The sequence below is a fragment of the Oncorhynchus gorbuscha genome, linkage group LG07 (genome assembly GCF_021184085.1).
Source record: "Oncorhynchus gorbuscha isolate QuinsamMale2020 ecotype Even-year linkage group LG07, OgorEven_v1.0, whole genome shotgun sequence".
In the NCBI taxonomy this organism is placed as follows: Eukaryota; Metazoa; Chordata; class Actinopteri; order Salmoniformes; family Salmonidae; genus Oncorhynchus; species Oncorhynchus gorbuscha.
Genome location: NC_060179.1, coordinates 58,490,768 through 58,506,811, shown reverse-complemented (window position 1 = coordinate 58,506,811; position 16,044 = coordinate 58,490,768). Strand labels below are relative to the sequence as shown.

General features: G+C 43.5%; 1 protein-coding gene across 1 annotated transcript; it reads left to right on the top strand.

Annotated features, from left to right (window-relative positions):
- The first annotated feature begins 3,817 nt into the window (after positions 1-3,817).
- Positions 3,818-15,271, top strand: wbp2 (WW domain binding protein 2). The gene is made up of 8 exons (XM_046356928.1): positions 3,818-4,054; positions 9,694-9,802; positions 9,922-10,060; positions 10,601-10,693; positions 10,802-10,945; positions 11,088-11,210; positions 11,422-11,492; positions 14,518-15,271. The coding sequence occupies exons 1-8, from the start codon at positions 3,996-3,998 to the stop codon at positions 14,563-14,565; spliced, it is 786 nt and encodes a 261-aa protein (XP_046212884.1). The 5' UTR covers positions 3,818-3,995; the 3' UTR covers positions 14,566-15,271.
- The last annotated feature ends 773 nt before the right edge of the window (positions 15,272-16,044 follow it).

Sequence of the window (16,044 nt, the reverse complement as noted above, 5' to 3'; positions counted from 1 at the left end):
AAAATTGCGCCCTTGACACAAGATATAAGAATACATTTAACTTGGAAGTTGGGAGCTCAACCCCTCCACGGTAAAGCACAGCACAGAACTTACATTCAAGAGAAAGACTTCCCTGGAATATCACAGCTAAAGAAGGTGGGGAGCACCATGGGCTTTTGCAGCCTACACTGACCACAAAATGTACTCATCAAACCTGGGGTGTATTCATTACATCTTGTAACCGAAACCGTTTACGTTTACCGTTTAAGAACCAAATAGAGCAAATGACCGTTCAAAACCATTTTTTCCTGTCAGAGCTAGTTTTTCCCCCAGTTGTCTTGAATGCACTGAAGTCGGAAGTCCGAGATTTCCGAGTTCCCATTTGTTTTTAACGCGGCATGAGACCTGACTAGCTGTTCTTGACCAAAAATATCCTGCAGAGAAAATAAAAGAGAAAATAATTTGATCATGAAATACAGTTTTCATTGTTCAGTTGTGCTTACACACAGGGATGACTAACCTACACACAGAAGGTTTTCTGCGTCAACCAATATATGGTGTCAACAAGAGCACTTGCACCTATAGCCGAGGGAAGTAGTTTGGGGGGGGGCTGTGATATTTTTGCTGACGGTGGGTAGTGGTGCTGCAGTGCTGAATACATTTTTTAGCCCATGTTACAGACAACTATATCGGTCCGCTAATACAGGACTACTAAAGGCTCCATCTTATAGGGGGTGCTGCAGCACTAGGGGTGTGCCGACATGGCCATACCCATGTTTGTAATCACATCCGTAAATGTTTTAATATGCCTAAGTAGATGTTCGAAAAATAGCTCCTTGCATTTTTCTCACTGCAAAAAAAAACTGCAGATTAGGCCTGTGTGTGTGTGTGTGTGTGTCAAATCAAATCAAATGTTATTTGTCCCATGCTCCGAATACAACAGGTAGACCTTACAGTGAAATGCTTACTTACAAGCCTCTAACTAACAATGCAGTTTTTAAAAATACCAAAAAAAAAGAAAAAAAAGTTAACAAATAATTAAAGAGCAGCAGTAAAATAACAATAGCGAGGCTATATACAGGAGCACCGGTTAGTTGAGGTAATTGAGGTAATATGTACATGTAGGTTGAGTTATTAAAGTGACTATGCATAGATAATAACAGAGAGTAGCAGCAGCGTAAATGGGGGGGGGGGGGGCAGTGCAAATAGTCTGGGTAGCCATTTGATTAGGTGTTCAGGAGTCTTGTGGTTTGGGGGTAGAAGCTGATTAGAAGCCTCTTGGTCTGTCTCTTCAACTTGCAGCAGGCAGCCAAGTTTGCTGTTACTCAATCAGAATCAGTGGATGCTGATGAGGGGAGAACGGCTCATAATAATGGCTGGAATGGAGTCAAGGAATGGCCAAGTCAATGGAATGGCCAAGTCAATTGAATGGCCAAGTCAATGGAATGGCCAAGTCAATGGAATGGCCAAGTCAATGGAATGGCCAAGTCAATAGAATGGCCAAGTCAATGGAATGGCCAAGTCAATAGAATGGCCAAGTCAATGGAATGGCCAAGTCAATGGAATGGCCAAGTCAATGGAATGGCCAAGTCAATGGAATGGCCAAGTCAATGGAATGGCCAAGTCAATAGAATGGCCAAGTCAATAGAATGGCCAAGTCAATGGAATGGCCAAGTCAATGGAATGGCCAAGTCAATGGAATGGCCAAGTCAATGGAATGGCCAAGTCAATGGAATGAACAAGTTTAGGTCCAAAAGGCTTCTTAACAGCTTCTACCCCCAAGCCATAAGACTGCTGAACAGCTTATCAAATGGCTGGACTATTTGCATTGACCTCCCCTTCGCTAAATTTAACAAAAAAAAGTATGCTGCTCCTACTCGCTGTTAATTATCTATGCATAGTCACTAAACCCCAACCTACATGTACATACTACCTCAATTACCTAGACTAACCTGTACCCCCGCACGTTGACTCTGTACTGGTACCCCCTGTATATAGTCTCGTTATTTAAATTTTATTGTTACTTTTTTATTTTTTACTTTAGTTTATTGTGAAAATCTTTTCTAAACTCGTATTTTTCTTCAAACTGCCTTGTTGGTTAAGAGCTTGTAAGTAAGCATTTCACTGTAAAGTTGTATTCGGCGCATGTGCCACATCAAAAGCTCCATTGACTCCATACCAGCCATTATTATGAGCCGTCATCAGAAGCCTCCACTGGTCAGAATCCGCATCAGCATTTCATATTACTTTCTCTAGCCTTGTCCCGATATTTTTGATATTATGCATATTGATAGCTTGATATGCTTAGTCCCATTACATTACATTTACATTTAAGTCATTTAGCAGACGCTCTTATCCAGAGCGACTTACAAATTGGTGCATTCACCTTATGACATCCAGTGGGACAGTCACTTAACAATAGTGCATCTAAAACTTAGGGGGGGTGGGGTGAGAGGGATTACTTATCCTATCCTAGGTATTCCTTAAAGAGGTGGGGTTTCAGGTGTCTCCGGAAGGTGGTGATTGACTCCGCTGTCCTGGCGTCGTGAGGGAGTTTGTTCCACCATTGGGGGGCCAGGGCAGCGAACAGTTTTGACTGGGCTGAGCGGGAGCTGTACTTCCTCAGTGGTAGGGAGGCGAGCAGGCCAGAGGTGGATGAACGCAGTGCCCTTGTTTGGGTGTAGGGCCTGATCAGAGCCTGGAGGTACTGAGGTGCCTCCAGGCCCAGTTGGTAGAGCATGGCACTTGCAATGCCATGGCTGTGGGTTTGATTCCCACTGGTGGACCAGTATAAATGGAAAATGGATACACTCATTCTCTGGATAAGAGTGTCTGCTAAATGACTAATAATGTTTAAAAAGTCAAATCAGGGGCCTCCTGATAGGTGCAGTGGTCTAAGGCACTGCATCACAGCGCTAGCTGTGCCACTAGAGATCCTAGTTCAAGTCTGCGACTGGAAGACCTGTGGGGTGGTGCACAATTGTCCAAGTGCCGTCCAGGTTAGGGGAGGGCTTGGCTAACCGGGATGCCCTTATCCCATCGCGCTCTAGCGACTCCTGTGGTGGGCCGGGCACATGCAGGCTGACATAGTTGCCAGGTGTACAGTGTTTCCTCCGACACATTAGTGTGGCTGGCTTCCAGGTTAAGCGGGCATTGTTTTAAGTGTCGTGTTTCGGAGGACGCGCGGCTCTTGACCTTCGCTTCTCCCGAGTCCGTATGGGAGTTACAGCGATGGGACAAGACTGGAACTACCAATTGGATACAACAAAAAAGGGATTCAAAATAAATTAAAGTTAAATCCTAGTATCAGGCAGCAGCAATCTAAATGATCATGTGAGGAAAAGTGATCGGAAGCGAGTGGACTCAGAAATAGGCTCTGTCAGAGCAGCAGGATCAAAGTACAGCGCGCCCATCTCTTTACAGACAGGCAAACTAGCCAGTTGAGTTATTTAGAAACGTGCACATATGAATGACTGACATTAGAAAGTTGTGTGCTGACACCTGATTTAAAAAAAAAAATCAACAACTAAAAAATCACGGATAATAAAAAAAATACTCGGATCATATTTGTATCCAGAAACCTGCCCACATATCTATAACAATAACTGACTACTTGGCACACCCCTACTCAGCACCACTATTTCCAGCAGCTATGCTTGCACCCATAGTCAATAAGTAGCCTAAATATTGGGTACTGTAGAGCTCTTTCAAATGCAACTGCTAATATGTTTAACAAAATACAGTATGGTAAACCACTTCACTGTGTAGCTTAATTACATTTTTCTAAAGTCGTCCACTCTCTCTAGAAACGGCCAGAGAGACACTTTGAGATGACACCGCCGTGTGGGCGTAACATGCCAGAAAGTGCAGGCGCATCAGCATCACAACAAAAGTGGTCCGTGAAGCAGGCGGACTAGTGAAACTACACAACGATTTTATCCAGTTCACATTTGAGACTGCATTTGTCAGTCTTTTACTTTGTTCATTCCACTCGGTAGTTACGAAGCGACATCGCAATGGCTTTGAACAAGAACAATTCAGAATCCGGAGGCGTCATTATCACCAACAGTGAAAGGTAACGTTGGATAGCTAGAGCTAGCTTGCTCACACTAGCTAGCTAATGCTCTTCAGTCAACCTGAGCAAGCCAGCCGTAGTAGACGCACAGAGTTTCTTAACACAGATACGGAACATCGCTAGACTTCTGTGAACGCTTGCGAAGCAGACTAAACAGACCAGGCCGGGGTTTGGGGGTTGGAGAAGTCAATGAGAGAATTGACAAAATATTAATTGGTTGTTAATTTTCATAAAATGTAAAGGCACCACCTAGATTCGTGCCAATGTCTTAAGTATTTGAACATGTTATTATTCCAACCTCGTGAAAGTGACAAACTGACACGTTTTTATTTTCGTCAAAAACGACTTTATATCGAAGGAGTGCCTTTGAGTTGACGGTTTACACATGCGCAGTTCAGCGTGAGACGAGCCTAACGTGTCTATGCGCATGAGCTTCGCTAGCCAACATCGCCATGACATCGCCTTCAAGCGTCATCCGGAATTACTATCCAAGAAGCAATTCCTTTATGTCTTCATACTGTACCGTCTTTGGTAGAGTTACGTTAGTTAGCTGTGTCGATGGGGGAATCTCCTCGTCCTCTCTTCACCTCCTCAAAACCCATTTGGAGGAGAAGGCCAGAGGGGAAGAACCCATGAGTATGCAATTGAGATTCTCCCTATGTAGCTAGGCAATGTCTAGCTATGTAACGTTAGTTAGCATTCTGTGTATTTTACCAGCGAGCCATTCAATGTATTGTAGCTACTGTAGCTTTGACATTGCGTATTCTTTCAGGAACCTAGCAAACTAGCTAATAGATCTTGCCTTGTCAACAACTTGGCCAGGACTCAGAAGCTAACTCTTGTATAATGATGACAATCAAATCGTGTGTTGACAGTGTCAGTCTCACTTCAGCTCATCAGTTTAGGTTGAGTTTATGCCGCGTTCAAAACAACTGGGAACATCGGAGAAGAAAATAAACGACCTCTGAACGGTCATCCAACTCTAGCATCTTTCTAGAACTCTGACCTGAAGATCACTGAAGTCATGATTTGAACCTAGTCTTATTCTTCCTGTTGTGAATTTCTGGCAGACTAGACCCTTTTTGGCATATTGCTGCCTTTCTCAGTTTGGAATGTGCATTCCACATTGTGACAAAAAAAGAAAATAAAGGGGAATAGCAAAAACTTAAATTGCAGCACCATCTAATCCTGCACCTATACACTGTCCCCAAAAACCCACAACCCCATCCCACTACTCAGTGTTGTAAAAATACTTTAAAGTACTACATAAGTAGTTTTTTGGGGTAACTGTACTCTACTGTTTATATTTTACCTCACTACTTTCCTAATGAAAATAATGTACTTTTTACTCCATACATTTCCCTGACAGCCAAAAGTATTAATTACATTTTGATAGGAAAATGGTCAAATTCACACACTTATCAAAATCCCTGGTCATCCCTACTGCCTCTGATCTGGCGGACTCATTAAACACAAATGCCTTGTTTGTAAATTATGTCTGATTGTTGGCTATCTATACATTAAAATAACAAAAACATTGTGCCGTCTGGCTTGCTTAATATAAGGAATTTGAAATTATTCATGCTTTTACTTTTGATACTTAAGTATATTTCAGTAATTCCATTTGCTTTTGATACTTAAGTATATTTAAAACCAAATACTTTTAGACTTTTACTCAAGTGGTATTTTACTAGGTGACTAACTTTTTCTTGAGTCATTTTCTATTAAGGTATCTTTACTTGTACTCAAGTATGACAATTGGGTACTTTTCCCACCACTTCCACTACTTGGCCCTAAACGATCCTACAGTAGGCCGTCAGCCTGGGAGGATGGAACCCCTTCTCCCAAACTCTCCTGTAGATCTTCTGCACTAAAATCTCTCACACCCAAATATCTTTGCTGCTGCAAATACCGGATCTATCTTCTGTGATTTTGGCTCCATCTGTGCATTGCAGTTGATCACCATGGCTATAAATGCAAGAAATCCAACCTTACTAAAACTCATCCTCTCTGGCTCTCTCTCTTCAGGCCTACTCAATTGGGGGCTCGGAGAAACCTAACTCACCCTTGGGCTATCCTCTACTCTCTTCACTGCCTCAGCATATGAAGTTTTCTGCCCCACTCAAACTCTGGCAATCTCAACCTGTCTCTCTCACAGGGCATTTTGGGTCCCCAGTTGCATGGGCACCCCCACGGTTGACATCGGGCTTTCTCTATCGCAACTACACTCCCTCTGACTTTGCCCTCCTGCACATTTCTCACATCGTGAGATATCCTGTCTACACACTGCTGCAACATGTCTGAATCCTTGGCACCTAAAGCACCGAAGCTGGTTTGGAACATAGGGCCCTGACAGAATAGCAACTACAACCTGACCTTATCAGGAAGAAACACTGTCAAAGCTCAACAAGACAGACTGGGTATTCTCCGTCTTGCCATTGCCACCGGGTCTACTTCTCACCAAACGGCGGGTGTCACAAACACTAAGAATATTCATTTGATCCACCTCTACACTCAACACTACTCCACTAATCACTAATCATGCCGTTTTCCCGTAAATACGCGTTACGTATCTGTCATGCGGTCATGGCAGGTAAACGTATTAAGGTGTTGTAACTAACTGTCTAGCCAGCCACTAGTGTGTCACCAAGCATAAGCCTATTACAGCCTACTAGCTCTTTACTGGAGATGAGCAATGGATCACTTATGGCATGGGTGTCAAACTCTAATTATATTTGGCCCGCGAGACAATACCAAATTACTACTAGAGCTGGCCCGCCGGTATTATACAGCGCATTCACCACTAATACTACGAATCCCATAATGCTCTGCTGTTTTCGCGCGCCAATCAGGACAGGACCCAGAAACGCTCTCTCCTTTGTGACAGTAGTCATAGCAACATAGACGCTACAACTGTCAGCGAGCTAACCCTTCCCAAAAATGGCGAAAAGAAAGGCAAGAAAACAGGAGCTTTCTGGACAAGTGGGAGGCAGAATATCTGTTTACATATGTAAAAAACAAACCTGTTTGTCTTGTTTGTGGAGTCAACGTGGCTGTAAGTAAGGAGTACAACATTAGATGACACTATGAAACGAAACACCATGACAAATACAAGGACCTGGACATGACTCAAAGGAGCCAGAAAGTAGAGGAGATGAAAAGAAGTTTGGTTTCACAACAGAATATGTTTAAAAAATCCACATCACAAAGCGAGGCTGCTGTAAAGGCTAGTTCTATAGTGGCAGCAGAGATCGCAAAATTAGCCCGGCCCTTTAATGAGGGAGAGTTCATGAAAAAGTGCATGATGAAGGTTTGTGACCTCGTATGCCCAGAGAAAAAACAAGCATTTTCAAACGTGAGCCTGAGCAGGAACACAGTAGCTGATCGCACATGTGATCTTGCCACCAATCTGTATGACCAGCTGATGGAAAAGGGAAAAGATTTTGTTGCGTTCTCCCTCGCTGTGGATGAGAGCTGCGACGCATCTGATACTGCTCAGCTGTCAGTCTTCATCCGTGGAGTGGACTCAAATCTGTGTGTTACGGAGGAGCTATTAGGATTCAAATCAATGCATGGCACAACCACAGGAAAGGAAATCTTTGAGGTTTCCAAATGTGTAACTGAAATAAAGCTGCCGTGGGATAAACTCGTTGGATTAACGACAGATGGTGCGCCAGCGATGTGCGGTAAAAAGAGTGGACTGGTGGGCATGGTTCGGGAGAAGATGCGGGAAGAGAACTGTGCAGGTGAGCTAACTGTTTACCACTGCATCATACATCAGGAAGCACTGTGTGCCAAAGCCCTAAAGATGGAACATGTTATGACCACAGTAACACAGGTAGTTAACTTTATAAGAGCCAAAGGTCTAAATCACCACCAGTTTAAATCTTTTCTGGAGGAGTGTGGTTCGGAATACGCAGACGTGCCGTATCACACAGAGGTGAGATGGCTAAGCAGAGGAAAAGTACTGAACAGATGTTTCGAGCTGCGTGAGGAAATATGTAAATTCCTGGAAACCAAAGGGAAGGATACAGCAGAGCTCCGGGAGCAAAAGTTCCTGTGTGAGCTGGCCTTTCTCTGTGCCATCTCGATGCGCTGAACCTGCAGCTTCAGGGGCAGGGGGAGCATCATCACAGACATGTACGCTGCAGTGAGGGCCTTCAAAACTAAACTGTGCCTGTGGGAGAATCAGATGCTGCAAGGAAACCCTTGCCATTTTCCCTGCTGCCAATCCATAAAAGCGCAGATCTCTACCGCCGTGTTCCCATGCGCACAGTTTGCTGAAAAACTCAGTGTTCTCGCCGCTGAGTTTAGCCGGCGATTTGTCGACTTCGATGCCCAGAAATGCAAGATTGAACTGCTTAGTAATCCCTTCGCAGTTGATGTGGAAAATGCACCAACCAACATCCAAATGGAGCTGATTGAACTCCAGTGCAACGACACGCTGAAGTCAAAGTATGATGCTGTGGGCGCCGCACAGTTTCCACGGTTCATCCCTGACACAATGCCTCAGCTCCGCACCCAAGCTGCTCAGATGCTCTCCATGTTCGGCAGCACTTATCTATGCGAGCAACTTTTCTCCTCGATGAAGATGACCCAAACAACTCACAGGAGACGTCTGACTGATGAACATCTTCGCTCGATACTGAGGATTTCTTCAGCTCAGAGCTTGAGCCCAGACATTGATGAACTAGCATCCAAGAAGAGATGCCAGGTATCTGTCTTGGGCACATCAGATTAGACCAGTGTGCAATAATTAACGTTTTCTTTATGCACTTTTTCTTCCTATAATTAACATTTTATTTGTTTTCTTTATTACATTTAAGTCTTTTTCTTCCTACAAGGCATGGGCTTGAATGGTTGATTGATTTATTATCATTTTATTTGTAAAATTATTAGCCAGTGGAAAAAGTTTATTTTGGTATTTAAATCAGAAGGCTGCAAATAGAAAAGAGGCATACAATTTTTATTTACATTTTATTTATTTAATAAATGGAATACCTAGGATAGGATAAGTAATCCCTCTCACCCCCCCCTTTAAGATTTAGATGCACTATTGTAAAGTGACTGTTCCACTGGATGTCATAAGGTGAATGCACCAATTTGTAAGTCGCACTGGATAAGAGCGTCTGCTAAATGACTTAAATGTAAATGTAAATGAATGCCATTGATGTGTTTTTTCATTTGAAATTCGATTTTGCATGTCTCCACTATTAAAGTATATATTGTATGGTAATAAACGATGCTTGTTCCATATTCAATGTTAAAGCAAAACTTGTTTGGGTCCATATTAAAAGGTTAATTTGTTCAATATTGGCCTGTGACTTTGTTCAGGTTTTACATTTTGGCCCACTGGGTATTTGAGTTTGACACCCCTGACTTATGGTAACTGACCAACTCGGACAGTTGCACAATGCCCCCTTGATCTCATAAGCATGCTCTTTTTAAATGTTTTATTTTTATCTGTGGTTATGGAAAATAATAATTGTCATGTTAATTTAGGTAAATGAACACTGAATTGACTTGCAACTTCAAAATGATATGTTGACAAGTGTGTGTGTGTGTGTGTGTGTGTGTGTGTGTGTGTGTGTGTGTGTGTGTGTGTGTGTGTGTGTGTGTGTGTGTGTGTGTGTCATCAGTGTGTTGATGAGCTATGAGAACGTGGAGCTTGTATTCTGTGAAGCTGAGTGCCTGCCTGATGCCTTCAGGAAGAGTAAGAAGGGGAGCATCTTCCTGACCCCCTACAGGGTAAGAGGAGACACTTCTTTACCGTGCACATTTTTCAAACACCCCAACCCAGTCCCTAACCCTATAGGCACTAGATATGAAAGAAAATGATGGGTGTAATCCAGGTTGTCTGTCCCCAGGTGATCTTTGTGGCGAAGGGGGGTCATGATGCTCTGCTGTCCTTCATGATGCCTTTCTACCTGATGAAGGGCTGTGAGGTCAAACAGCCTGTCCTGGGGGCCAACTACATCAAAGGCACAGTCAGCGCAGAGCCCGGAGGTGTGTGTGTGTGAGAGGATGAGACTGACTGTATACCACCACACCTCAAAGAACTTCACACTGTCAGTAGCAGAGAAACATAAATCAAATCAAATTGTATTTGTCACATGCGCTGAATACAACAGGTGTAGTAGACCTTACCGTGAAATGCTTGCTTACAAGCCCTTCACCAACAATGCCGTTAGGAAAATAGTAACGAAAATATTTACTAAGTAAACTAAAGTAAAAAATAATTAACACAATAAAATAACAATAATGAGGCTATATACAGGGGGTACCGGTACCTAGTCAATGTGTGGGGGTACAGGTTAGTCGAGGTAATTTGTACATGTAGGTAGAGGTAAAGTGACTATAATAAGTACATTTATGAGACATACCTAGCCAAGGACCACTTCTGTGCTTAAAATGGACTTAGAAGGAAAGTCTTCTCAATCTCCCTGCCAAACCTTGGAGGAACAGGCTCGCTTTAGTTAAAACATATTCCAGATTTTAATATTTTATTTTTTGAAAGAGTTAACTGTACTTCTATCACGATCTCAGGAGGCTGGGAAGGCTGTGCCACCTTTAAGCTGGTGTTTGCTGCTGGAGGAGCCATTGAGTTTGGACAGTGCATGTTACAGGTTGCTGCACAAGGTGAACAACTTTGGAGCTTTAATCTTTGACCATTTTACCCAGTGACTAGCTCCTTTTGAAATAGCTAGTTTAAATGGATGTTTCCCCCTCTCCTCTTCCCCTGTGCAGCATCCAGAGGGCAGCCTGTGAGTGGTGGCTTTGGGGGCTGTCCGTACATGGCCAACGGGGCATATGCCTACCCTCCTCCCCCAGCCAATGGGTACCCGGCGGGACCCCCACCCGGGTACTCCTACCCCAACCCCCCTCCGCCAGGTACTGACCAGACACTAAGCCGACTGTTGTCCCCCTTTTAATGTTTTGTACTTGTCCAATTGATTTGAAAAATAGTTTAATCACAAAAAACAGTCCATGTATTATTGCATCTCATATCTAACCACTGTCTGTTTCTTTCCAGATGCATTCTACCCCAACCCCGCCCAGTTTGATGGCCCTGCGGCCTACATGCCCCCTCCTCCCTACTCCGCCCCCCTGGGACAGCAGGCCCCCCACAACCCTGACCTGCCCTCCACACCTGCAGGTCAGAATACATTTGGGTTCTCGCTTTCTCTCCTCTCTCGCGCTCTCTCTCTCCTTCCCCTCGCTCACACTCTCCTTTTCTTTCTGTCTAACTCACTCTTGCAAAGTTCCTTCATCAGTGATAGTTTTAATTGGCGTGATGTGAGCGATCCCTTGCTGCCAAAGCATTAAATAATAGGACAATTAATTAACTTGCTTCTCTCCTCCCCCAGCCGAGGCAAAGGCAGCAGAGGCAGCAGCCAGTGCCAGCTGTGCCACACTCCCTCCCGTCTACCTACCACAGGTACACCTGTTTACCACCTTTTTACCATTTTACCTCTGTAAATCTGACTTTATCAAATGCACATAGATAACATTTCACATTAGTAGTGTATGGATTTTCCCCATTATATTTAAATTGTTGGCCCAGTAGCAGGTAGAAGAGGCAGGGTCATCAGGACAAGTCAATGCAGACAGCTGCCTGACCCAATAAACAAAGAGCAGGTTAGAGTACAGCCAATTAATACCATGCAGGATGCATCACAGGAACAATGAGAGCGGAACAATCCAATGGTACAGAGACCTGTGAGAGACATCCCACTTACAGTGCAACCAGAGAACAGGTGCTCACTTCCTCTCAGGTGGAGAGTAGCCAGACTAGGGCTGTTGTGACCGTATTACCGGCAGTCATGACCACAGTAAAATTCCACGTAGCCTTTTGAGTCACGTAATCTCCTTTTTATGTACTCTGGACATGATTTGGTAGTACCCAATTTGCTAACTACCATCAGGTTGCTAATGGCCTGGTACTCAGGGCTCTATTGTCCCGTTATACAATACATCGCCTACTGCATATTACACATGGCACAGAAACATAAAAACTGATTTAAGATGTCTGGTACATAATTGGTCGAGTCTGTACTCCAAAATATAACAAATTCTAGTAATCGTCTTTGAGTGAGGACTGTATTATCATGCATACTGAATAGACTGGTTACCTTATGCTACGCTCCAAACATTCTATATATGATTCTGGGGAAGAACATAAAGGCCGAGGCAGGCTTACAGCGTTAGCTTACAATTATAGTGAAATTGCAAATTCCCTAGTAATAGGGATTTAAAAATATATTTTCCTAATTAATAGGCTGAAGCGAGACTTTTTAGCTTTATACCGTGCATTTCCATCGCCTCTCTCTCCTACATTCCTTTCTCAAGCAAGCAGAGAGTTGGACTGTCAACAGTCAAATTAAATGTTTCCTTGTAAAAACGTAATACTATTGATGTTCCCAAACATATTTCACTTGGTTTCCCAAATGAAGCACTGGGGGAGCTGTAGGAACAGGGTTGGAGAGCCCATGGCGTACAGAGCACTGGGGGAGCTGTAGGAACAGGGTTGGAGAGCCCATGGCGTACAGAGCACTGGGGGAGCTGTAGGAACAGGGTTGGAGAGCAGGGTTGGAGAGCCCATGGCGTACAGAGCACTGGGGGAGCTGTAGGAACAGGGTTGGAGAGCCCATGGCGTACAGAGCACTGGGGGAGCTGTAGGAACAGGGTTGGAGAGCCCATGGGGGAGCGTACAGGGTTGGAGCACTGGGGGCACTGGGGGAGCTGTAGGAACAGGGTTGGAGAGCCCATGGCGTACAGAGCACTGGGGGAGCTGTAGGAACAGGGTTGGAGAGCCCATGGCGTACAGAGCACTGGGGGAGCTGTAGGAACAGGGTTGGAGAGCCCATGACGTACAGAGCACTGGGGGAGCTGTAGGAACAGGGTTGGAGAGCCCATGGCGTACAGAGCACTGGGGGAGCTGTAGGAACAGGGTTGGAGAGCCCATGGCGTACAGAGCACTGGGGGAGCTGTAGGAACAGGGTTGGAGAGCCCATGGCGTACAGAGTTTGGCAGAATATCACCTGTCGTGCAGCGAGAGGCTGCCTGCTCCTCAAACGGTGGTTGATGCATGGAGTGAAATATCCAGAGTAGCCTACCCAGCATGATTGAAAAACAAGCCGTGGGAAAGCGGCCTCCATTCGCTATTCGAGTGCATACGTCTTTTCTTTTGACACTGTTTCTGCCATTCTAAATCAAAACACATTTTTACATATTAGTTAAGACTAAGTTGAGAATCGTCTGTCGGATGAAAATATGATCACTTGATGAGAGAACAACGTGTGCAGCCTGAGGCAAGGAACAGAGTTTAAGCTTTTTTTTAATGACTTTCTCAAATCATCAATAGCCTATGGGTCGCATCATGTAGCCCATATATGTTTGATTTCAAAGATCTAAGGTTTGTATCATTCACAACTAAAGTTGCCAAATACCTCTAAATCTAGTGTATAGGACTTGTTTCAAATGATCACTTATGCTCAACATAGCCACTTCATATGTACAAAAATATCCTTTGTATTTTATTCAACTAAGTTCAATTATATTATTCTTAAAATAAAATCATATAAAATAACAGCATGTGACTTATAAGCATATATCATCTGCTAAATGAACAAGCCTACTTATAAGCATATATCATCTGCTAAATGAACAAGCCTACTTATAAGCATATATCATCTGCTAAATGAACAAGCCTACGTATAAGCATATATCATCCTCTAAATGAACAAGCCTACGTATAAGCATATATCATCCTCTAAATGAACAAGCCTACGTATAAGCATATATCATCCTCTAAATGAACAAGCCTACGTATAAGCATATATCATCCTCTAAATGAACAAGCCTACGTATAAGCATATATCATCCTCTAAATGAACAAGCCTACGTATAAGCATATATCATCCTCTAAATGAACAAGCCTACGTATAAGCATATATCATCCTCTAAATGAACAAGCCTACGTATAAGCATATATCATCCTCTAAATGAACAAGCCTACGTATAAGCATATATCGTCCTCTAAATGAACAAGCCTACAGCCTATGGCACGGAGCATAGCCAGATAACATGCAGTCGGCCAACTCGTATTCTGTTCTTCTGAAATACAATTTCTTCATATCCTAATGAGTTGAGGGCCTGGACATGCTAAACGTTTATGTTAATTAGCCGTCAATTACTGTGAGACCAGCACGTCTTTTGCATGACAACAACCAGCAGACAGAATGTAATGATGGCTACAGCCCGAAATCAGAAACAGACAGGTGGGAGAAACCAGGCAAAGCAAATGCCAAATGTTATCCTGCTATATCCAGCGTAGGAACTGACAGGGTATCAGTTAAGCATAGTATCAATGTAGCACATTAATCAAATGGGTTTAACTCAGTTGATTTTGTCCTCCGTACTGTGTACATCTGTAATAACGCTGTGTTTCTCCTCTTCTCCAGGACAAACCTCCCCCCTACTCTCCTACTGAGGACAAGAAGACCAAGTAGAGCATCGGTATCTCAGCTCCCACGGCCTCTACCAACCCAACTCTCCATCCCTATGATGCGTTTCCTCCTCCTTTCTCCTCCTCTGTCTCTTCTGCCAACACCTCCTGTCTACCTGGCTCCCTTTTGAATCCATCCCAGCTTTCTCAAGCTTGTGTACAGGCAGTTCCCTTCTACCTGAGTTCCACTAAACAATTATATCATACCCAGCTGACTTTAACTAAACAGTGTAACATACAGCTCTTCTAGAGTGGTTGATGATATCATTGTAGCTTGTTTGGGCCCTAAGCTGTCAGGAAACATGGGATATTAGGTTAAAGTTGAGGTTTAGTACTAGTCTTGGGTACCTGCCCTTTTCTGCGTTAGCCAACCCTACATTTTCTTGCCAGACATGACAACGGCAAGTTGGCTGAAGTAGAAACGGGCAGGCTGAAGGTTTAGCAGGTTGTTTTGATGGGACAGGGATTTGTTTTCTAAGACGACCTATCAAACTGGACTGAATGAGGTTTTTTCTTTGCTAATCTATCCAGTGGCTAGCGAAAGTCTGCATCGTTGATTATTTATTTATTTATTTGTTTTCTGTACAGGATTTTAATGTGACTACTTTAAATATGAGAGCATAGCAGTAGATCATTGGACCAGGTCTCTGTTGAAAAATACATGTTATTGCAATGAGACTAACCTGAATAAAAAAAGGTTAAAAACAGAACAGCTGGTGAACTTTGACATATATGGTACACATCTGAAATGATACCCTTGTATATAGGAAATATGGTGTCATTTAAGACTCATTCATATTACAGTTCATATAAGTAAATCAGTCAATTTTAAATAAATAAATTGGGCCCTGATCTATGGATTTCACATGACTGGCCAGTGATGTGCCAGGGAGGGCCTTGGCTCACACGCTTGGGAGCCAGGTCCAGCAAATCAGAATAACTTTTCCCTCCACAAATGTGCTTTATTACAGACAGAAATACTCCTCAGTTTCATCAGCTTTCTGAGTGGCTGGTCTCGGACAATCCTGCAGGTGAAGACGCCGGATGTGGAGGTCCTGGGCTGCTGTGGTTACACGTGGTCTGCGGTTGTGAGGCCGTTTGAACGTACTGCCAAATTCTCTAAAATGACATTGGCTTATGGTAGAGAAATGAGCATACAATTCTGGCGACAGCTCTGGTGGACATTTCCCAATTGCACGCTCCCTCAACTTGAGATATCTGTAGCATTGTGTTGTGTGACAAAACTGCACAATTTAGAGTGTCCTTTTATTGTCCCCAGTACAACGTACACCTGTGTAATGATCATGCTGTTTAATAAGTTTCTTGATATGCCACACCTGTCACGTGGATGGACTACGTTGGCAAAGGAGAAATGCTCACTAACAGGTATGTTAACAAATTTGTGCCCAAAATATGAGAGTAATAGCTATCAGCTACTGCCTATCTGTGTGTGTGTATAGAGCAGTTGCCCTAAGATGTAATG